The sequence below is a fragment of the Trichogramma pretiosum genome, unplaced genomic scaffold (genome assembly GCF_000599845.2).
Source record: "Trichogramma pretiosum strain Unisexual culture from Peru unplaced genomic scaffold, Tpre_2.0 scaffold75, whole genome shotgun sequence".
Classification (NCBI taxonomy): Eukaryota; Metazoa; Arthropoda; class Insecta; order Hymenoptera; family Trichogrammatidae; genus Trichogramma; species Trichogramma pretiosum.
In genome coordinates, this window is record NW_019641613.1 from 312,723 (window position 1) to 335,688 (window position 22,966).

Sequence of the window (22,966 nt, forward strand, 5' to 3'; positions counted from 1 at the left end):
GAATCTCGCAAAATGTTGGTACGACGACGAGGAGTTCGCGACGGAAGCCCAAGAAACAATGGTGAATTCGAGCCTGTCGCTCTATGCCTTGATTCGACTACGACCCGAGGAGGCGGCCAAATTACTCACATACGAGGACTATTGCAATTTCTCTTATGCCATTGAACCGAGGATATATACCAGTGTTAATTATAAGGCTTATCAAACTCATCTAAGCGAGAAAATATTGAGAGGATTTTTCTGGCGTTGGGCAACGGATCCTTTTATGGAGCTTATCAACTACAGGCTGCCATATCTCCCTTGTGAAATGATCATGGATAACTTGGAAAACGAAGATTTGTACCATATTTGTGTGGCGGCTTTCCGATAAAGGTGAAAGATCAGGAAATGGTGACAATACATTTTTTAAGTTTTTCATGTAATTGAAATAAATGTATTTGAAAAAAATTGAATGTATTGACTTGGACTTTTATTTCATTTTAACCTTCTCTGCGCCATCAAATCTACAACTTATCAGAGAGTGCATTTTCACCGAGATTACATTGACATTCGTACATGATTGATTTTTTTTATCCAAAGTTATTTGGATCGGAAAATGGAAAAAAATATGTTTCTCGTAAACCTCTTTCAACCAACGGAACATGCAATACTTTACAAAACTTCTCTTCTTTCGTATTTTCACGTTTTTAATTAATTGCATCGCAAGATGTTTTAGTACTAATGGCTGTCTAAATACAGCTAACTCAATATTTTAGATTTACTTTTTCAAATTTTTTTTGAACTTTAAAAAATATTCAAGAAAAATTGATCAAGAAAATTTCAAAGCGATTGCATAAAAAGATTTCAAGTTATCGTATGACCGCTAACACACGAAAATTAGGCGAACTGGCCATGATACGACTTCGCTGCGCTCAGCTTAATGAAGAAACCCCAAGGCACTATGGAGCAAACTTCGGCCCTGGGAACCTTAGCAATTATAAATTTATAAACATTATTTTTACAAATTAATTTTTATCTATTTTATACAGTGTGAAAGAAAAAAACGTAATTGTGTCGACGAGTAGTCTAAAGCAATGTGCACGATAAGGTGATCGACTCTCTTATATCATATAAGTTATATGCCTTGAACTAGTATTATTTTACTAGTAGCAACCGCAGTTGCAAAATGCTGAGCGACTGAATGGTAAATAACGAAATAGCATACGACATCATGATAATAGTTGTTTCAACCGTATGAAATTAATAATAGTAGCTTCAATGAGTATCATAATAAATCAATGTTACAATGAGTTTTTTGTGTCAGCTAATTTGGTAAAGCCGTTAAAATTATTATTGGTATAATTGGAAGTAGAACACAAAAATCGGGCGTATTTTTTAGTTTGATGTTCCCTACATGTACATTAGTATAGGTATATATGAATACAGGTTTTCGTAATTCGCACGTACGTAAATAGATTTCACTTATTGATGTTTTGTGCTCAGCGTGTATGGACAACGTTGCGACCAAAGGAATTGGCACATGGCATGCCAACACATATAGAACTGTATGTACGCGTTAAGCTGGACCGGTGTGCCCACGTGACAATGTACATAGATATATATTTGACTACATGACTAACCATGCATATTTATCACACATAGATTACATAGATGTACGATATTCGCTCGTTGTGTAAAAATGGTAAATGATATAGATGCGACTGTAGTCGCGTATTTGGCGTTAGTGTAATATAAAAATGTATATAAACCCTTCATTCGCTCACGTTAACTTTGTTTCATATTTTGCGCGTCGACAAAAATTATGCGAAAAGGAGCATAGGACACATCATAAGCTCGATTCATGAAGTGTTCAATAATTTATAATTTCTTTGTAATAAGATACAATTCAAAGAAAATGGCTAATTGTTTATTACGAGATCAATAGTATAATTTCTCCAATAATAAATGATAAGTTTAGAGTGTCTCTGTTGACATAAATTTTCTCAAACTTTCATTTCACGATTTGTAAATATTATTACACTTATGTTACCTAGCTCGATGTGTAACATCATTACAAAACAATTAGTCGTTGATCAAGTTCCGAGTGATAAACATGGACTTCAGTGATGTATATAACTTTGATGTCAGGTAATTTTTGTTTCGTGAGAATAAAATTAAAAAAAAAATGGCATAATACTTTATATTGATGGGAATATTGCAGAGTGAAGAAGGAACCAGATGATGTTTCTCCAATTAAAAATGAAGATTATAAGATAATTGACAATGCATGCGATGATAAAAATGACGAATTCTCGAGTTTTTGTCGAGAAAATTTAGTAAGTATTGATGTGGGACTGTTTAGTCAATACTTTGATCAAATATTTTTACTAATCTCATTTCTAGATTTATGGGCTTCGTGAAAATGATGAAAATTCTGGACCTAATAACGATTTGGAAATAGAATTCGAATGTAAGGACGAGAAGCTCGGCATTAACTTATTAGTAGTCAAGAAAATGGAGGACGATTATCCAGATCAATGGCAGCATATGAAAAATAGTTGCGATTATCAGACTCAAAAGAAAATTAAAGAAGAAATTGTCGACGAAGTAAAAGAGGAATTGAATTTGGATGGTGAACTCAGTGATGCATTTGATGCAAATGAAAAAACATTTGCTCAAAATAGTCAACGCAAAACCCAAACTGATAAGGCACGCAATCGTACCAAATATCCATGTAATATATGCAGTAAAAAATTTGCACGAAAAGGTAATCTCAAGGTCCACATCGATGGAGTTCATAATGGTGTTAAGCATGCTTGTGGTCTATGTGCAAAGACATTTAAACACAAAGGTACTCTCAAAATTCACATCGATGCGATGCATAATGGTATGGCACATACTTGCGAAGTGTGCGGAAAGAAATTCTTAACCAAGACTAAACTCAAGATTCACATCGATGGAGTACATAATGGTGTTAGACATGCGTGTGGTATATGTGAAAAGACATTCACACAAAAATGTTATCTCAAGATTCACATCGATGCGATGCATAAAGGCGGGGCACATACTTGCGAAGTGTGCGGAAAGACATTCACACTAAAGAGTAATCTTAAAGTTCACATCAATGCGATGCATAATGGTATGGCACCTAATTGCGAAGTATGCGGGAAGAAATTCTTAACTGAAGCTGCACTCAAGATTCACATCGATGCACACAATGGTGTTAAACATCCATGTAATATATGCGGTGAAAAATTTTCACGAAAAAGTAATCTCAAGGTCCACATCGATGGAGTTCATAATGGTGTTAAGCATGCTTGTGGTCTATGTGCAAAGACTTTCACACAAAAACGTTTATCTCAAGATTCACATCGATGCGATGCATAATGGTATGGCCCCTACTTGCGAAATATGAGGAAAGACATTCACAATAAAGGGTAATCTTAAAAAACACATGAATTTGATGCATAATAAGACACAATAAGATATTGTAATAAGTGCGGCAAGACATTTTCTCAAACGGATCGTCTTATAGCTCACATTAAAACGCAGCACGAAGACATTGATCACGCTTGTGTTTTATGCGGAAAAAAATTTAAACATAGAAAATATTTATGCAGACACGTCCAAAGTGTGCATGAAGGCAATACCCAAGCACGAAATCAATACAAATGATCTTAAAACGTACCTATCAATACCGCGCAAAATGATAAAACATTGAGACAAATAAATAAATTAACAAATCATAAATTAACATATATTTATTTATTAGCATATAATAAATAAACATATCATAAATTTTTGCTCAGTAGTGATACTCAAAACACGACATAATTATACTATATCACAATCATGTTACGCTCAGTATAGTGGTACTCAAAACACCACATAAGATATACTTGTCTTAAGTACAATGTTAAATACCGATACACAAGTAAAACCGATCGCAAACAAAAATTACGTTTTTTCGAAGTGGAGATGTCGCGAGGTGCAAAACTCAAAATTGCATAAAAAGGCATTTTTTATATATTAGGATATACGGATGTCGCTAAAAAAGTATACAGCACTCCATCAGCACCGAAACAATGCTAAGTAAAATGTTCAGATCGATTGGTTTATCCCTGCATGAGTCATCGCAATTAGAATAAAACATAAAAAATAAGCAATATCGAATGTACACAAAAAAAAAAAAATATCCATAAATAACCCACAAAATATATATTATAAAATTTACACACGAATATTGATGCAAAACTCAAAATTGCATAAAAATGCATTTTTTGCATATTAGGATAACTGATGTTGCTAAAAAAGTATACAGCACTCCGTCAACACCTTAAGAATGCTATGTAAAATTTTCAGATCGATTGGTTTATCCCTGCATGAGTTATCGCAGTTAGAGTAAAACATCGAAAATTAGCAATATCGAATGTGTACGACTTTGCTGCGCTCAGCATCAACTACCTGAACGACGATCTGAGTCGTCACCACCTAGTGGGGACCACTTGAACCAGTGATATAATTTCAAATTGAGGAGTCGAGAAAATTTCACAATTTCAGCTTCGAAAGATATTATAAATGTCCATCGAAAAATCAAAAATTACACGTGCTACAAGTATGGAAAGGCTTCGGTTCCAAAAGAGACTTGGATAGGCACGTTACCGCAGTCCATCAAAAAATCAAAGATTACAAATGTGAAGAGTGCGGCAAGCCTTTGAAGATAAGAGTAATCTGATGAGGCACCTAAATGGAGTTCATTTAAAATTTAAGAAGCACATTTGTGAATTATGAGCGACAAGTCTTTTGGACAAAAATTTTGTAAGCGCATAGATTCAGTTCATTTCAAAGTTTCAACTTTCAAACATTTTTTTTTGGAGGGTATGACAAGAAAATTTGACAATTGTCAACCTCATTTTGTTATTAAAAATAATTGAATCATATTTTCTAAAAGATTTATTTTCAACTTTCTATTCTACAGACGTACAACGCGGTTGCTTGCTGCGGTGGGATTCTATAACTATAAAATTACTATACGAAATTCGACGAAACTATATCAACGAAGTTGCTGTATCAGTAACGAGGAGGTCCATGCCAGGAACCATGCGACGGCGCCGCGTGTCCGTAATAATGAGGTCCGAACGGTCCTCCGGACGGCCTCCATCTTCCGGGATAAGCCTCGCCGCTGCCGCCGTTCTTGGCGTCCTCGGCGATCATGTCGGCGGCTTTCTCGGCGACGACGATCACCGGCGCCATCGTGTTGGCGTGCGTGAGCACGGGGAAGATCGAGGCGTCGGCCACTCGCAAATTTTTCACGCCGCGCACGCGCAGACGCTCGTCCACGACGCCGTCGGGCGCCATGCGACAGGTGCCCGCCTGGTGATTCTCGGGGCCGGTCTCCTGGCGGATGTAGCACTCCCAGTAGGCGTCGCTGCCGAAGGTGTGGCTGTGTGAGACAGACGGAAAAAAATAATTATTATTTTATCCTGGATAGAAATGTTTGACAATGATAGGGGTCCAATGACCGCATTTCAAATGTTTTAAAATATATGATACCATTGATTGGCTTGTTTTTAACGATTATTTTTAATTGGATCATTTTAAATAACCTGAAAATTACATCGTTCTACCAAAAAAAATCAAACCAATTCGACCATTTCAATTACAATAATGCTACTTTAAAACTCTACCACTAGATGGCGAGTACCTTTATATCTGCCAATCTGCAAGTGGCCGAGTAACAATAATTGTATAAGTCAAAGAACGCTTAATAAGAATTTTGTAATTAGTGGTTAGCGATTCGTGTAGTTCAATATAACATGATCCAAACCAATGCACCTTTCAAAATTAAACATCACCTACCACATCACATTCTAATTATATGAATTAAATTAAAGGTGGTTCTCAACCAAGCAATGCTCAAAATTTTTCGTTTATATAAGAATAATTTAAACGCTACTTAACGCAAGTTAAATATCTATTTATTTCAGTAATTCTATCAGTATTAATCGAATGCGAAAAAAAAGTAATGCTCACTTGGCGCACTCCTTGATCGGCGTCTCGTCCTCCAACCTCATGTCGTACTTCTTCATCGTCGGCGTGTCCATGAGTTCCAGCAACTTCCTGATACCCTCGATCAGCACCTTCATGTCTCGCTCGTCGCTGAAGTAATTCGGATAGAACAGCGGATAGTCCAGCGGATTGTTCGACTTCAGGGTCATGTAGCCGCGCGATCTCGTCGTCACGACGGTCGGCCTCAGATTCAGCCGCCTGCGCTGCGAGCAGTTGCCGATCGCGTGGCTGCCCGAGCACTCCTCGGCCAGGCCGTGCTTCACGCAGTACGAGCTGTAGCCGTCGATGAAGGCCTGTATGTCGGGCACGCCCGGCTTGCCGTACTTGGTCTCGAGGAAGGCCGTCACCTGGGTCAGGCCCGTGCTGGCGAACGGCCCGCTGCGCTGCTGCAGGTACTGATTGAGCGCCTCGAGGGTCAGCGCCTCGGTGAAGTTGTCGCGGATCGTCACCGACAGCCCGATCGACACGTGATTCTGAAGATTGCGACCGACCTGGGGCAGATCGTGGAAGAGGAGCACGCCGACCTTGGCCAGGTCCTCCTTGGGCCCGATGCCCGAGTTCAGCAGGATCTGCGGCGAGCCCAGGGTACCGGCCGACAGGATGACTTCGAGATCGGCCAGCAGCTCCACCTCCTGGCCGTCCTTGAGCACGGCTTTCACGCCGTAGGCTTGCTTATGCGGATGCTTCCTGGTCAGCACCTTGGTGACGACGGCGTTCGTCAAGACATGAAGATTCTGTCGATCTGCCGCCGGCCGCAGGTAGTATCTCGAGGTGGTGCCGCGCTGGCCGTCCTTGACGAGGACCGGCGCCACGGCGAAGCCCGTGTGCTCGCGCTCCCTCAGGCCGGAGGTCCTGTAGCCGAGCTCCGAGGCGGCGCGCAGTATCTCGTCGGCGAAGGCGGGCTTGTGCGGAAAGTGATCGATCACCAGGGGATTGCCGGTGTCGAAGCGCCGGAAGGTGGTGAGATTGCGATTCACCGGGTTCTCGGCGCGCTCCCAGTAGGGCACGAGCTCCTCGTAGGACCAGCCCTTATTGCCGAGCTCGGCCCACTGGTCGTAGGGCTCGGGATGGCCGCGCCAGTACATCATGCCGTTGGCGCCGCCCGAGCCCGAGACCATCTTGCCGCGCGCCCAGCTGCAGCGTCCGCCTTTCTCTGCGATTCGAGAGGAGAGAAAGAGGGTTTAGAATCGATCGTGCTTTGTGACTTTGTGCGCGGGGTTGCGAATGTTTGATGGAAAAAATTATTCAATTATACACGAATAATTAATAGAGCCCAGATTATATGCAAAAAAAAGCCGGAATATGCACCAAAAACTTTAAAATATGCACGTAAGTATGTATAAAAATTTGTAGAAAATATGTAAAATGAGTTAAAAATGTTTGAAATATGCAAAAATAATTCAAATATATATTGAAATTGTATAGTTGATGTAATTTTTTTCGAAAACCAAATTTAATAATTTGTAAATAAAAGCTTACTTGATCAACTAGAAATTAGAAGCAATAATTCTTATGATTCAAGTTATTCTTTTATTTACATTAGTTCAAACATCTGAATATTGAAAATTGAGTGTTGTAACTGCCGCTGTTTGTAAAAATTTTATTAAAATTCGTAAAAACATGCGAAATTATGTGAAATTATGCAAAATATGCAAAACTGAAAAATAAATGAATATATCCAAGTTTATAAGAAAATATGCATTTGTATATGATCCGGGCTCTAGTAATTCATAATTGATTTTCAAATAATAATTGAATATCATTCATCAACTGAAATTGATTTCGATTGATGAAAGAAAATTAATCATCAATTGTATTGATTTCAATTGATAAATAATTTTAAATTCTTATCTTACTCTACTCATCTCTCTTTACTCATAATTCTTATCTCTCTCTACTCATCTTAAAGTAAAAACTAAAATAATTTATCATCCAAAATTAATTTAGTTTGAAGTTGAAAATCAATTGATTAGATTTTAATTGATAAATACTTTTAATTTCTATTGGAAATCAATTGAGATTTCATATCATCAATGATCAAATCAAATATTATAAGAGGTTTGTAAAAAATATAACTATACAAATATTTGTATAGTTAAATTTTGTATCACCTTGTTTTAAAGATCAATCAAAATTATTTATCAATTAAAATACATTTAATTATTATTTATAAATTATTATTTTAAATCGATTTCAGTCGCTGAAAGGTTTTCAATTATTTACTCATCAAACTATTAAATATAAATTTACACATCCCTGCTCAACGTATGATATAATTGTTTATTCTACTCACTCAGACAAGCCGAGGCCTGTGGCTCGGTCGTGTACTTCCAGTTGAGATCGGAGGCCAGCACGTTGAAGGCGATCGCCGGCACCGAGGACAGAGTCGGCTCCTCGGGGCCGGCCTCGATCAGCAGCACGGACTTGCTCGGGTCGTCGCTGAGCCTCCTGGCCAGGATGGGCCCGGCCACGCCCGCGCCCACGACGATGTAGTCGAAGCTTCGGCGACGCGGCGGCCGATCCGAGCCGGCGCGCCTGCAGCCGTCCGTGATGTCGAGCCGCGACATCAGCACCTGCTCGATCATCGTCATGAAGGGCATCGCCGGGCCGCAGCTGTTCTGCAGGTAGGCCGTGTCGTTGAAGCCGCACTGGCAGGTACGAGGACTGCGCAGGTAGTGGTGAGTGGCCGACGATGGTGGTGGTGGTGGTGGTGGTGGTGGTTCGTGCCTGAATCCGGCGCCATTGTAGTTGCCGGGCTGCGAAGGTAATTGCGCGAGGGTGAGAATTGAAATTTTATTTCGAATGGAAAACAAGACATTTTTCAAGGTGTTCCCATGTAAAATTCAAAAACATTCTAAATGAGCTGAACATGACACTTTCATTGTTTCGAAAAATTATAACAAGTTTTTAAGTTTTTAGGGGCTTTGCCGATAGATGGCAAGTACCTTAATCTCTAAATCTGCAAGTGGCAAAGTAAAAATAATTGTATAAGTCGAAGGTTTTCATAAAATTCTGTAGTATATTTCCTAATCGTCTTGAATGTGAATTCAAATAATAAATATTTACAATGGTAATTACTACGAATTTTCAAAGTCAAAAAATGATCGAGCTTAATATGACTATACAGTATTGAAAAAAAGTACAAATTTTTGGTTTTATGCTAAGCTCTAATGTACAATAAACTTTTCCATTCTCTAAAAATTAGCTTAAAAACGTTGAGCATCTTTACCAAGATTACCGGATATTCAAAAGTGATTGGAAAATCATTAAAACAATTTGTTTATTAAAAATTGTTATGTTGCCATTACAGTGACTACTAGAATTTCTCGATACTTTGTTGAGGAATGTTAACACTGTGTTAAGAACTTTAAATTTAATACATATTTAATGTAGAATCAGACATAATCATTAAAATAGTCGATTCTGTTTTTTTTTTTTTAAATCATTTAAATGTACCGATTAAGAATTTTTGATTGAAAATTAATGTTTTAAAGCGTTATGATTGCCCCAGTCGCACAAAAAATTTATGAAAACTCAATCTACGTTAAAGTCAGCCTCTACCGCTAGATGGCGAGTACCTTACATATGAAAAAATCTGCAAGCGACTAATACTTTACATATATTTAAAGTCAAAGAGAATTACGAATTATTATATCTTTCCGACTTACCCCGTGATACCAGGCGTCGTTCGACGCGGCGTAACAGCCGATCAATAAGAAAATCACGACCTTCGGCCGTAACGGCGACATCGTTTCGAAGATAACAACCAAAATTTCACACACGACTCGATTTAGTTCGCCCGCGAACGAATCTTTCTCTCTCCGAAGACGCTCCTCTCGTCGCGCCTCAAACAATCCGCGCACAGATAATCAACTGAAAGCTCGCGAAAGCGGAATCGTCGTTTATATATCCGATTACATATCGATAAAAAAAAATTAGACGCGAGCCGCGACGCTCCTAATGTACATTATATCTTCGATAACGAAAAAGAGTACTCTTGTGCCCTCCCTCTCCTCTACACGGCAGTTGCCGCGAATAACGTCACCCACGCGATCGGCGCGTTTCCTCTTTTTCGAGGAATTAATTAGTATATTATTACATTGTAATGTCGAGCCGAGCGAGGCTTCGAAAAGAAATGATAAATTTTGCAACAGGAAACTTATAAATTCGTAGCCAATAATGTGTGTATTATCGAAAACAAACATCGAGGCCCGCACACATCTGTTTCTTTTCTTTATGTTGCATTAATTGCATCTTTGATTAATCACAATTATGCTACATTAATTTTCGTATACCCCACCTGCGCAAGTGGAAAATGTATAATTTCTAAACCAGCTCGTGTCGCGCGTGTGTTTATCTATAATATACATCTGCGCTTCAATTAAAACATTTTTTTTTTCATTTAAACATCATTCCGGCGAATTACTAATACTCGATATAATAAAAAACACAATTGCACAATGGGGCACTTAAATTTCACGCGCTTACGCTCGCACGAACGCAGAGATTAGATACTCCGTGACCGGATAAAATTACAAACGTTCTCGATTGTGCTCGGTCATGCCTTGGCTGACGCGCGCATCGCGAAACAATTCGCGACATTAAAATTATATTTATTATCGATTCTCGCACGTGCGACGTACGGCAGAAAAAGAAAGAAAGAAAAGATGGTGCAGTCGAGTCAATTAACGTCTGTGTTTTGATTACGCGTATCGTAAATGTAACCCGCGGCGTAAGACCGAAAATGGCATTACGTCAGACGCGCGACAATGACACATCGGCGTCTCGTTTCATTGAATTAAATGTCCATGGGCTCTCTACGATTAAACGTCGTCGTAGCAGATAAGGATCTATACGTGACGATTCGATATCTCGCGTGACTTGTAACACATCGTGCAACTTTTATAGAATAGGGTTAATTAGCGCATTGTATGTACGAGTGGTCTCAGAAATGTACGTGGAAAAACAATACGTGAACACAATTATTATTATTTAATTTTTTTTATTCACAATATATATTTTCCGTAAATTTTTACAAAAATTTTCCGTATACAAAAAGAAGGAATGCGTCGATATCTCTCAATAGGGGGAATTTTGGCATTCAACCGCACAAACAGTTTGATTATTAAAAAAGTTACACTTGATTTTTTTAGACAAAATATTTTTTATGCTATTTACTTGAGCATAAAGTTTGTACACGATATAAATCATTTTCTTCTTCATTTCGATTTCACATGCACACATACACACACACACTTTACAAATTTCCATTTCACATTTTCGAGAATGAAAGTACATGGATTAAAACAATTTTTCGTTTCGTTTTCATTTGTATATGATACCTTGTATCATTGGCACTACTTTTAGACACTCGAGCTCAAGTATACAATTTTCACGTATGAATGAAAAATATTGCACTTTCAGCAATTCACACAGTTAAAGAAAAAAAATTGAAAGAGGGACATAACTTTTTTTACGATTTTCAATACCTTAAATAACGCCGAAACAAATTGTTCAAGACATCCGTAAAAACCGATACATATGGCAGAAATAATCCATTCCGGATCTATCGTTAATTACTATTAAATTAATTACATTGTTACACTCAACGAGAAATATAAAATTACTTCACTTAGACATATTATAACCAAGAAAGGAAAAAAAAAGAAAAAAAATTTTTTCGAGTATTCACATTGCTTCGATAATCACTTATTCAACCAGAATAAGCGAGATGTGATGCTTTACAAAGAAAAAAGTGTCTCTTAACTCGATCTCAACTGTCATTTTTTAAAAAAACAATAACAAAATCTGTTATCACGAAGTTAAAATCGAGTTAAATTTCCGACGACGACGACGACAATATCTCTTCGGGAAAGAAAACAAAAATTTATTTACCCAACCGCGCACAATAACATTTTCGTTTTGTGAAAAGACATCGACTCTGCGTTAAGTTTTTCTTTTCTTTTTTTTTTTTTAATTAAACACCCTTCATTTATACACAAATCCATCCTTAAACGTTAGCTACAGCTCGATCAATGTACAGAGTTTTGGCAACGAATACGAATTCTTTCAACAGCAGATACAAACAGACAGGGAGAGAAAAACCAAATGAAATCCGTCGTGTTACAATAAATTAATGAAAATACGATACATAAATATTTACAGCGATTTCGCGACAATTTTTCTCGATTTCAGGTAGTTCTCGTTGATTTGGAATAGCAGCTGGACGAGCATCGGCGACGGCGACGGCAGCAGCAGCAGCAGCTGCGATAAAAGAATCATCTGAGAATGACGTTGTCGAAGGTCAGGTCCCTGCTGTCGCGACCGCTTCCCGCTCCACCGCCGCCTCTGTCGCTGCCGCCACCCTGGGATTTTTTGAACGGGTTCCAGGGCAGCCGCTTGGCCACGTGGGCCGTCGTGACGGAGCCCGCGGGCGACGGCTGGCCCGAGGAGACGCCCGACGAGCTGCTGGCCGACACGCTGCCCTTGTCCCGATGATTGTGGCCGCTGCTGGTCTTGGCTGGTTTCTGCAATTGAGATTCGACGCGTTATAGATAAATAGAAATTCATGGAAAATCAAGAAATCAATTACCTTGAGATAATTCCTGTCCATCGGCGTGACGAGTTTCAGGCTTATCGAGTCGCCGCACTGCTTGATCAGCCGCACGACCTGATCGTGCGCGGCCCACTTGACGTCCTTGTCGGCGATGCTGACGATGAAGTCGCCCTCCTTCATTCCGCCCAACTGCGCCAGAAAAATTGGATCATAAAAATGTTCATCTCTTAGTGATTCAATCATGTCGATACTTACGTCTGCCAGCGAGTTGTGATCGACCGCCGCTATGATGACGGGCGAGTCACCCCTCACGCTGAAACCGAAACCCTCGCCGCCGGGTCCGCGCTGCAGCTGTATCAGCCTCGGTGCCGTCCAGTGTCGCTTGGCCGAGAATATCGCCACGGGCCCGAGCGACTTGAACAGATCGTCGACGTTGTGCTGGCCAAAGTCCGGATGCGTCAGGCTCAGCTGAAACTTGCTCGTGGCGACGATGCTCGGCGAGTCCAGCAGCTCCCTCAGATCGTCCTCGTCGCCCGACCTGCCGTAGATCTCCAGGGTGGCGTCCTGGGCCGCACGCAGAGCCCTCGTCAGCGACTGCTTGCCCTTGAGCTCGCGACACATGCGCTGCAGTCGCTGGCTCTCCTCGTGCAGCACGAGGGCCTCGCGCACGTGCGACCTGCCCAGCAGCTGTCGGTCGTTCTCCGTCCTCGGCACCGTGTAATCGATCTGGGTCTTGGAGTCGTTGGCCTGGATGCGCTCGAGGGCGGCCCTCGTCTCGGCCCTGAACTCGCTGATGGGATGGTCGAGGAGGGCCGCGGCGCAGTGCCGATGCGCCAGCGCCAGATAGTGCTCGCGTTTCACCAGCACCAGGGCTATCCAGGACTCGGGCACGTAGTCGCGCACGGGCTCGCGCGATATCATCGCGTGCACGTCCGCGTACACGGCCGAGACCTGGGCCGCCTCCTGGGCCAGATCGAGCGATACCTCGGCGTCGCGGGCGTCCCTGGACTGCAGCTCCAATTTTTCGAACAGACACTCGCGCGCCTGAGCGAGCATCAGCTGCACGAGCATGTCCAGCATGTCGGGCCCCAAATCCATGCTCGGCGCGTTGGTGAAGCTCTCGTGTATGTATCGGAACGTGCCCGCCGAGCGCAGAAACGAGTCCACCGCCTGATCGAGACCCTTGGGACTCTGGCGATCCTGCTTGGCCGCGACCTGGGTGTAGAGGGCGCCCGCGTTGAAGAGGACCGAGGCTTTCTCGAAGGCGACGGTGCGCTGACAGCTCGGCACGCCCGTCAGCGAGTCGTACCACTCGAAGTAGATGCCGAGGCTGCGCTCGGGCGGGAAGAAGCGACGCTCGATGAAGTACAGCTGATTGTAGTAACGCATCAGCAGGCCGATACCGGCTATGTCGCGGGTCGGTGTGCGCATCGCCTATACACATCGATGACAATGACAATGAAAACAAAATATTGTTATTTCGTGCGAGGGCAAAATGAAAAGGTTGTTTAACGATTGAGTACGTACCATTCGAGTTTCCATGAACTCGGCGATCGCCTCCTCGTAATTCTCGCCGTCCTCGCTGTAGTGCTCGAGTATGAAGTCCTGGAAGAGAGGAAAAGAGTAAACATTATTGTTCATAAAGTAAAGATAAAAATTGTGATGTGATATAACGTAAAAATGTGTGAAAGTACATTTGTAAACATGTGTCTTATGATATATTTCTATGAAATACAACGTTAAATTACTTTTTGTTTTTACAATTTTTTACATTATATATTACTGGAACTAGGATTGTATGCAAAAAAAAAAAACAAAATAACCATGCAAATATGCACCTAAATATGTATAAAAATGTATAATTAATGTGATTTGTCGAGGACCACATTGAAAAATTTGTAAGGCAAAGCTTATTCGATTAACTAGAAACTAGAAACAATAATTCTTATGATTCTTATGATTCAATTTATTACTTCATTTATATTAGGACAATCAATTAAATATGGAAAATTGAGCTTTTTCCAGACCCTGTTTGTAAAAATGTGGTGGAAATTCGTAAAAATATGCGACAATATGTGAAAATATGCAATTTCTTATGCAATGTATTTGCATATAATCTGGCTTGTATTTATTACACATTATCTCATAAATTCGGAATTTTAATTACTTTTTTATTTATTCAAGAATGCAATTGAAATGAAATAATTTTTTTTGTAATTCAATAAAAAATTTTAAAAAAACTTTGAATTAATTTTCATTCATAGGAATTATGTATCTCTCTCACATATAAAAATTAATAAAACATACGTGTAAACAAACTTATCAGTGTCAGAAATCATCGGCAATGTCTTTAATTAGTAATGTTATTTATAAGTATTGTAATTGTTCATTAGTGATGTTGGTAAAATTAGTATTTCATCAGAAACTTTTTTTCCACTAGACTAGAGTTAGAGTACAGTTTGTTGGATCGATACAAAGGCGCCTCCGCGCAACAACACAGCCTCGAAAAACATAACCCCCGCCTCGTCGGTGCTTCAATCGGTAATACAAATCGCAACGAGGGACAAAATGTCGAGGATAACGTGGGAGCTGCTGCGCCGTCGCTCGGAGCACAACGAGGGCGAGATCTCCACCCTGGAGGAGCTGTCCCTGCACCAAGAGAACATCGAGCGCATCGAGCTGCTGAATCACGCCTGTCGCGACCTCAAGATCCTCCTGCTTCAGTACAATCTCATATCGCGCATCGAGAATCTGCACAAGCTCAAGCGCCTCGAGTATCTCAATCTGGCCCTGAACAACATCGAGGTGATCGAGAATCTCGAGGGTCTCGAGAGCCTGAAGAAGCTCGATCTCATGGTGAATTTCGTCGGCGACGCCCGCGACGTCCGGTGCCTGAGGAATAACGAGTTCCTCGAGCAGCTCATATTGACGGGCAATCCGTGCTGCGACTACGACGGCTACAGGGACTACGTGATCGCGACGCTGCCGCAGCTGCGCGAGCTCGACATGAAGCCGATCAGTCGCAGCGATCGGATCAGGGCGCTGCAGAGGCTGGCCCGGGCCAGCGACGACGTCTGCCAGGGTTACAAGATGTATCGCAAGTTTCGCGAAACGCAGAAGGTGAGATTTCGACAGAGGCAGGAAAAGGAAGGAGTCGTCATCAGCGAGGTGACCGACGGCGACGACGACGACAAGAAAAATAAGAAGGTGGTGGACAGCGACGAGGAGACGGACCAATTCTGGAAGTCCAAGAGCTCGCACACGCCCGAGGATCGCGTGGTCATAGCCAAGAAGCGAATCCAGCAGATGAGCAAGTACGAGACGAGGCAGGCCGAGAAGGAGGCGCCACAGAAGCGAGTGCAGAAATTCTTCAATCCGGCGGGCAAGCCCTACAACATCAACCAGCCCAAGGTGGCGTTCAGCTTCGACGACGAGACCGACCCGGACAACATCGTGCTCGACGTCGAGCTTTACAAGTAAGTGGGAATCGATCGATCAAGTGAGGAAAACGATTTTCGTTCTCCAAAAAAAAAAAAAAAAAATAGAGAGATCGTTAAAACCATTTGATTACTCAAAAATTGTTATGTTGACATTACGTTAACGACTAAAAACGTAACGATACTTAGCAGAGAAATGTTAGAACTGTGATCAACGCTGTTGAAAAAAATCATTACATTTAATGCAGATTTAATGAAAAATCAGGCATCGTCTTTGAATATATTTTTGATTTTTTAACATTGACCGAAAATTAATATTTGCATCAGCGGCTCAAGAAATGATGATTCAATTATAGGTCGTAATTCTTTCTGACTTATATATAATTTTCACTCAGTCGCTTGTAGATTTTTTCACATGAAGGTACTCGCCATCTAGCGGTAGCGATGGATTATAATTGAGATTAAGTTTTTATCATTTTTTCAGACCGATGAAATATTTTTATTTTCTTCACCGCAGACACTTGGACACGAGCCTCGTGGACGTGGACGTGCAGCCGACGTACGTCCGAGTGAGCATCAAGTCGAAGGTGCTGCAGCTGACGCTGCCCTACGAGGTCAGCACGGAGCTCAGCAGGGCGCAGAGAAACACGACGACGGGCCACCTCGTCGTCACCATGCCGAGGCTCGCCAAGGGTCCGAGCGTCTACTTGACTACGAGTCAGAAGAAAAAGAACGATAGGACGAGGACGATACAGCGGCTGAGAGCCGAGCCGGAGGTGACGAAACGAGAGTATCTGGAGATAGGCCCGCCGAGGCGCGAGGAGACGTGGAGAGAAAAACTGACCGTCTGCACGGAGGACGGAAAACCGCTGAGGAGCAAAGTCGAGACGGAGACGACGGTGGTAAAAGACGCGGCGGGCGAGGAGGATTTCGTGGACGATCCGAGCGTGCCGCCGCTCGAGAGCGTTTAAAGAAAGGAGATAGTAGAGTACTTGTGTAATTCTGTAAATATCTATAATGTTAAGATGTGTTGTCCGCGATGTCGTTGCGTATATACGTACTTTGAACGGATCCCTGAAGTCGATGTCCTTCGTCTCCTTGAGACCCAGGGGTATGAGCGGCATGGCGACATCGTCGCTGCAACAAAAGACAAAAATTAAATCAATAAATGAATAAAACGATTTTCAAAGAATGAAAAATCTGGCCTCTTTATTTTGTCCAAAAGAAACGGCGGTAAATCTTTACGTTATATTTTCTCTGTATTATTGCTCCGTGGACACGCGCGCCGTTCGTCCCGTTATCGTCCGAGCTTTTGTTCGTATATAAATGTGTATAAAGGGACACAAACACCGCAAATATCGTGACACAAAGTAAATTTATTATCATTTTTTTTCTTTCTTCTCTCGTAAAGTAAAGAAAAAAAAACTTCTTTTGTTGCTTGAAAATCAAGGATTCTTTCGGTATATATATGATACAAAAAGTAACGTAACTCTCTATATCGAAGGAAAGGGAGGAGGAGGAGGATAAAGATCGAAGATTCTACTGCAACGCAAAACTGTATATAGCTCCGATTTTTCTTCAATTAATCGCGTTACCGCATCTCTCCATGTGAAAATCTGTGTGTGTGTGTGTGTGTGTGTGTGTGTGTGTGTGTGTGTGTGTGTGTGTGTGTGTGTGTGTGTGTGTGTATGTCTATAATGGCAACCGAAGATTATCCGTCGAATTATTGTTGTAGAAAGCCTATGCATCAACGATTATTAGCCGAGGACGACGAGGCAATTGAATGAAGGGAAATCCGCCGGGTAATAGAACGCGTTATTACACTGTAGCTGCGGTGCGCACGAGACCGTGACATTACTTTACTACCACTACTACTACTACCATCGAGCCGCGCGATTATTAAGTATTTTTCGACGATGACGACTAATCGTTGCGCATCTATGCTGCGTCGTGTGCGATATGTTACTCAACGCGCGTTTAATAATGTGTAACGATTTTCCATACGAGACTCGAGATGTATATTTTTTTTCTTCCATGCTTTCCTCTTTTTTTCTGCATTTTCCGAAGCAAATCGAGTATAATAAAAAGAGCAGAGCACGAGCCCAGCCGCCGTAATAACAATAATAATAATAATAATAATAATGATAACAATAACTGCTGCTGCTGCTGCTGTCGGTGCTGTTGGGGCCCGCGCTCGAATGGTGGCGTGCTGCCGCGTTGTATATAACGTCACGTTTCAAACAAAAGGAGATTTTTCCGTGGCTGCCGCGCATGTACAGTTAAAATCGGCGTTTGTCTCACGGCACAACACAGACAGCACAGAGACCATATACCGGCAGTTGTGTACTCTATACACACGACTAATACCACTACCGACTTACTCTTCTCCACGGCCAATTTTCATTCTTTCTTTTTCCTTTTTTTTTAAATACTTTTTCGCCGATTTTATACACGCGCGGATGACCGTATGTATACGACAACGACGGAGGGAAGAGGCAGTGACCCTGTGTCGTATAATATGTCACGCGGCGAACGAAGCGTATAACGCAACAAGTGGACGCGTAATGCCCACGTACTATAACCCCGCGCGTCCGTTTATTGTTCGAGCTTTAAAAAAAAAAGAAAAAAAAATACATAGGGGGCGTCGAACTTACCTGTTCTCATTCTGATAGACCTCGACGGAGCTGTTGAGCTCGGCCAGTTGTTCCTTGAGCAGCTGCAGATTCGAGTTGACGAAGCTCAGCTCGAGCGCGACCGTCTCCTTGAGCTTGCGATTCGTCGTGGCCCTGGGAGGACAAGGAAAACGATATTATTGATATTTTTACTCGTATAAAATATTGTCGTTGTCATAATAATTATACTAACTTGAAGAGATTCTCGGCGCCGGCTCGCAATCGCAGCTCCTTGTTGATCTCCTGATTGAGCTTGCTCCTCTTGTTCTGCAGCTTGCCCCTGCAAGTGGCGACTCGCGGATCCGAGCCCTGTTTATAAAAAAAAAACAAAAAAACAGAGAGAAAAGCCGTTAATTATAAAGTTTCGTACATTGCGGAGAGCAGGTTTTAAAAGCGCGAGAAAACATCGAGTCGATGATCGATTGTGTGGGACCTCTCATTATTATCATTCTTTTCTTTCTTTTTTTTTTTGGTCGATACGCGCGCGTTTAAAAGCCCATCGAGAAAGTTGACATATGTCCCGCGGCGGTAACAACAACGGCGTGCACACACATATACACATACATTCGAAAGTCAACGGAGTGCACACACATATAATGGGTCGACTTTCGCATAGATGTAAACCGCAGCACTCACACATACGGAAGGTAGCTCTTTTGAGGCATAAAACTGTTGCTGACTGCACAACACCAGATTATTATGTCGTACATAAAACCGTACGTATAATTTTATAGTGCACACGGCTGTCCGAGGAAGCGATCGCGAATCGAGAGCTCGAGGATCGATCTGCACACACGTGTGTGTGTATTATGTAGTATTATATACAGACGATCGGCGGCGACCGGCGCGAAAGCGAAAGCAATCGAATTATGTCTCATTACACGCGTGTAAAGCGAAGCCTTTTCATCGCGAAAAAATAAACGATCCGTTCAACGACGACGACGACGACGATTCGACGCCAGCCACAGAGAGATGAAAGACGAAAGAAAGAAAGAAAAAATAGAGACTTTATAACGTCTTTACTACGTAATTTTTAAATTGCAAACTGTAAGTACTGCAACACACACACACACACACGTGTACTGCTGGTGCGCTCTTTAAGCTCGTACGCGCCGTAAAAAACGCGCGGCGCGCAGTTAATAAGCTATATAACGTAGATGTATATGTACGAACGCTTTAGCGCCACGCAGCGTATACATTATATACACGTGATGATATTTCTTCACTGCCGCTGCTAAGCGCGGAGATCGCCTATAACGCAGCGCAATCACATTTTATACTCGATCGTAAAATAAAAAAAAAAAAAAAGGAAGAGGAGTAGGAGGAGGATCGAGGACTTTAACAAAGTGCTGCTGCGTGTATATACGCAACTTTCGTTTCTACTTCGTCTTTTTTTTTCGCGTCTAGCCCGTAATTGCGCGCGTTTATGTTGTATACGCGGCGCATCCGTCCATCATCGATGTACACAGCACGAACGTACGATATTGCAACTATATATAGCAATGAAGAGAAAAAAAAATTTGATGATAATAATAAAGGGGGGGGCCGTATCCTTCGCGTGCGAAAGTGACGTCGCGATCGTATTCCAAACGTCGCGCGGGATATATAATTCCTTTTATTTGATTAATCGAGCGATTTTTCAATGAATCCGGGGCGCCTGAACGATGAACTGGTTTTGCCTCCGGAGGTATAATACAAACTAAAATCAATTTCACGATTTTTTCCTCGGCAGCCGTGCCAAGTTCGAGCGAGTTCCCTTTGACACTGAAAGCATAATATATAATAGTGATGGCGAAAAGGGCGTCCGGGCGGCTCGAATTATTTATCATTTTACGTTATCGAATACAGCACGCGCGGCGGTCACGAGTAATTACTCGAGGCTCGCGAATCGATTGATGCGACTTTGAGGTAGAGGCCAGAGCTACAGCTCTTTGATTGAAAACATCCGTGCGAGCGGAGCCAACAAAAGAAAATTTCGTTAAATTAAAAATCAATTATAATATATACTTTCATCTCTCTCTTTATGTACTGCTGCATTCTAATCGTCAACAATGACGCCGCCGCCACCGCACGGCAGAGAGAAAAGTAAGAGACAACAACGAAAAAAAAAAAAAAAAAAGAAGACGAATTATCGTGCAAACAATGCATTTTATTCATGCGTGTACGCGTGTTTATATAAGTAATGGCACGCGTGGTATACGTTAATAATTCGCGAAAAATACATCAAACCGAGAAAGAGCGAGATATACCCGACTCTTCAACAACGTTCACTCCTTCGAGTACTACACTACACAAAGTATATCTGCAGGCAGGCATGTGTGCAGCTTTCCACTCGTAGTTATTTTAACGAACGACCTTGATTCCCCATTTTGCGTCGCGTCGACTCTCTATATCCGTCGAGTAAAAGTCGTCGTCGTGTATATAGTAGATAAAAAAAATTCCGTGTCGTGGTACCTAGCGCACACTATCCTATATATATATATAAAAGCGCGCGACAAGTGCATTATAACAAGATACATAAATAACAGATAGACGCACACACACACATGTACGCGTCACTCTCAATTTTTGCTCCACTTATAGGGAACTATCTAGCTGCAGCTCCTAGACGTTGTTATTATACAGAGGAGTGAAAGGAAAATATATATATGCACATGGAGAGCTATTATATTATACACACACATAGAGAGAGATAGCCATTGTCCTGCGCGGCCGCAACAGCAGCCGCCGCCACTATACTGTGTTAATATATTTTTTTTTTTATAGCGGCAGCGACGATGATGATGATTAAAGGCTCGACTCCACAGCGGCAGCAGCGCGGGCGAAATTAATTCGATACGGTTTTCCCGCGAATGTACAGACGGACAAAGTTGTGTATATAAATAAAGACGTCGCGCTAGAGACAGCTCGACATCTTCACGCTCGCTTTACCTGGAAAATTATCTAACGTCCGAGACGACGACGACGACGACCGAAGAGCGTGGATGGATCGATTCGAACGACACACAGATCGTCCCCCGACGGCCCCGACGCGGTGAGATAATTTTCGACGTTGTTCCGGGAGCGCACAAAGGAGCTTTCGGAAGTCATGTGCCATTTGGCGGCACGAAAAAAAAAAAATAAACAGAGAGTAATAATAATAGGCCGTAGGCGTCCGTCAAATATATCACACGTGCGTCTGAAAAGAGAGATGCTTATCCCGAGCAGATGCGAAAATTATCCTCGCGGCGTTGCAGCGTATAGGCACGACTTTCTAACGATTTCTTATGCACACATACCTCTATACGTACATATATCGCGTGCAACAGGTGTCAAAATAGTTAAACATATATAATATACGATACGGTTACGATTGTCGAATACTCCGACTGACGCGAGTTCGTGATTTGTATCGTAGACGATATTATAAAGTACGGAGTGTTTTTTATATTCTTTTCTTTTTTTTTTTTTTTGGTTGGTTTCAACTTTCTTTTACCCCGATACGTCGCCTCGAGGCGTTGCTGCAGTCCACCACTGCCTTTCCACCACCGTTGATAATCTCGCGAGTCTCCTCGACGACCTTAGCGAGGCCAGTCGTCGTCGTCTTCGCCGCTGCAGCAGCAGCAGCAGCAGCCGCGGCGGCGGCAGTGGGTGTCGAAGGCGCTTTATGCTTTTTTCTCGCTCTATTGTTGCACTTTTTGCCGCAGTTTCCAGTATTGACGTTATTTTTGTTACTGTTGGCACTGTTGTTTTCTATGTCTCCGCGATCGGCGGAATTGCGATGCTGCTGCCGATGATGCTGCTGCTGCTGCTGGGGCTGGAGCGGGGGCTGGGGCTTCGTGGGCTGCAGTGTAGACTGCTGATGTTGCTGATGATGCACCCACTTCAGCATTGTTCACTCCAGCATGTTACGCTGCTGCCTTTGCCGTTTTTTTTTTCTGTTCGTTCCTTTTTTTTTTTACAATTTTTTCGATCTTTATATATAACTACAGAATTCGAATGATCCAATGTCAAACGCGAAAAGCGATCGAAACACACGACCTACATTCGTCACTCATTCTGTTCCGTTTTGTTCTTTTTTTTTTTGTTACAATAAAACCTATACGTATACGTCGACCAAAACCGGCGATAGAGGAGAAACTTCCGCGTGCGATAATTATTCACCTTTTCCAAGCCACACACACACACACATACGTACACACGGTAGCGGCTGATTAAAATCGAGCCGGACGTGCACTGCCACGAGAGAGAAAAAGAGAGAAGTCCAGTGATGT

General features: G+C 42.1%; 4 protein-coding genes across 4 annotated transcripts; 2 read left to right on the forward strand and 2 right to left on the reverse strand.

The window, feature by feature from the left end:
- Positions 1–2,000: 2,000 nt before the first annotated feature.
- LOC111693608 (gastrula zinc finger protein xFG20-1-like) lies at positions 2,001–4,714 on the forward strand. Its single transcript, XM_023458708.1, has 5 exons — positions 2,001–2,127; positions 2,201–2,315; positions 2,383–2,940; positions 3,515–3,663; positions 4,540–4,714. The coding sequence occupies exons 1-5, from the start codon at positions 2,093–2,095 to the stop codon at positions 4,712–4,714; spliced, it is 1,032 nt and encodes a 343-aa protein (XP_023314476.1). The 5' UTR covers positions 2,001–2,092.
- A 200-nt stretch (positions 4,715–4,914) lies between these two features.
- LOC106653626 (glucose dehydrogenase [FAD, quinone]-like) lies at positions 4,915–9,965 on the reverse strand. The gene is made up of 4 exons (XM_014373138.1): positions 9,717–9,965; positions 8,342–8,804; positions 6,013–7,201; positions 4,915–5,422 (listed from the first exon to the last, which is right to left on the reverse strand). The coding sequence occupies exons 1-4, from the start codon at positions 9,795–9,797 to the stop codon at positions 5,050–5,052; spliced, it is 2,106 nt and encodes a 701-aa protein (XP_014228624.1). The 5' UTR covers positions 9,798–9,965; the 3' UTR covers positions 4,915–5,049.
- A 2,045-nt stretch (positions 9,966–12,010) lies between these two features.
- LOC106653648 (rhophilin-2) lies at positions 12,011–22,738 on the reverse strand. Its single transcript, XM_023458688.1, has 8 exons — positions 22,189–22,738; positions 18,907–19,022; positions 18,696–18,827; positions 17,103–17,178; positions 14,132–14,209; positions 12,860–14,038; positions 12,641–12,793; positions 12,011–12,575 (listed from the first exon to the last, which is right to left on the reverse strand). The coding sequence occupies exons 1-8, from the start codon at positions 22,582–22,584 to the stop codon at positions 12,327–12,329; spliced, it is 2,379 nt and encodes a 792-aa protein (XP_023314456.1). The 5' UTR covers positions 22,585–22,738; the 3' UTR covers positions 12,011–12,326.
- LOC111693605 (protein tilB-like) lies at positions 15,173–17,084 on the forward strand. Its single transcript, XM_023458691.1, has 2 exons — positions 15,173–16,080; positions 16,559–17,084. The coding sequence occupies exons 1-2, from the start codon at positions 15,173–15,175 to the stop codon at positions 17,010–17,012; spliced, it is 1,362 nt and encodes a 453-aa protein (XP_023314459.1). The 3' UTR covers positions 17,013–17,084.
- Positions 22,739–22,966: the final 228 nt, after the last annotated feature.

Bases quoted from the DNA above. Each gene is read 5' to 3' on its own strand.
- LOC106653626 (XM_014373138.1), bottom strand. From the start codon at position 9,797: ATGTCGCCGTTACGGCCGAAGGTCGTGATTTTCTTATTGATCGGCTGT. The intron at 8,805-9,716 runs GTAAGTCGGAAA...TTACCTTCGCAG, and splicing joins ACGACGCCTGGTATCACGGG to CCCGGCAACTACAATGGCGC. The intron at 7,202-8,341 runs GTGAGTAGAATA...CTCGAATCGCAG, and splicing joins ACAGGCCTCGGCTTGTCTGA to AGAAAGGCGGACGCTGCAGC.
- LOC106653648 (XM_023458688.1), bottom strand. From the start codon at position 22,584: ATGCTGAAGTGGGTGCATCATCAGCAACATCAGCAGTCTACACTGCAG. The intron at 17,179-18,695 runs GTAAGTTCGACG...CTTTTGTTGCAG, and splicing joins GTCTATCAGAATGAGAACAG to CGACGATGTCGCCATGCCGC. The intron at 14,039-14,131 runs GTACGTACTCAA...CGATGTGTATAG, and splicing joins AGTTCATGGAAACTCGAATG to GCGATGCGCACACCGACCCG.
- LOC111693608 (XM_023458708.1), top strand. From the start codon at position 2,093: ATGGACTTCAGTGATGTATATAACTTTGATGTCAG. The intron at 2,128-2,200 runs GTAATTTTTGTT...GGAATATTGCAG, and splicing joins GTATATAACTTTGATGTCAG to AGTGAAGAAGGAACCAGATG. The intron at 2,941-3,514 runs GTACATAATGGT...ATCGTCTTATAG, and splicing joins TCAAGATTCACATCGATGGA to CTCACATTAAAACGCAGCAC.
- LOC111693605 (XM_023458691.1), top strand. From the start codon at position 15,173: ATGTCGAGGATAACGTGGGAGCTGCTGCGCCGTCGCTCGGAGCACAAC. The intron at 16,081-16,558 runs GTAAGTGGGAAT...TCTTCACCGCAG, and splicing joins CTCGACGTCGAGCTTTACAA to ACACTTGGACACGAGCCTCG.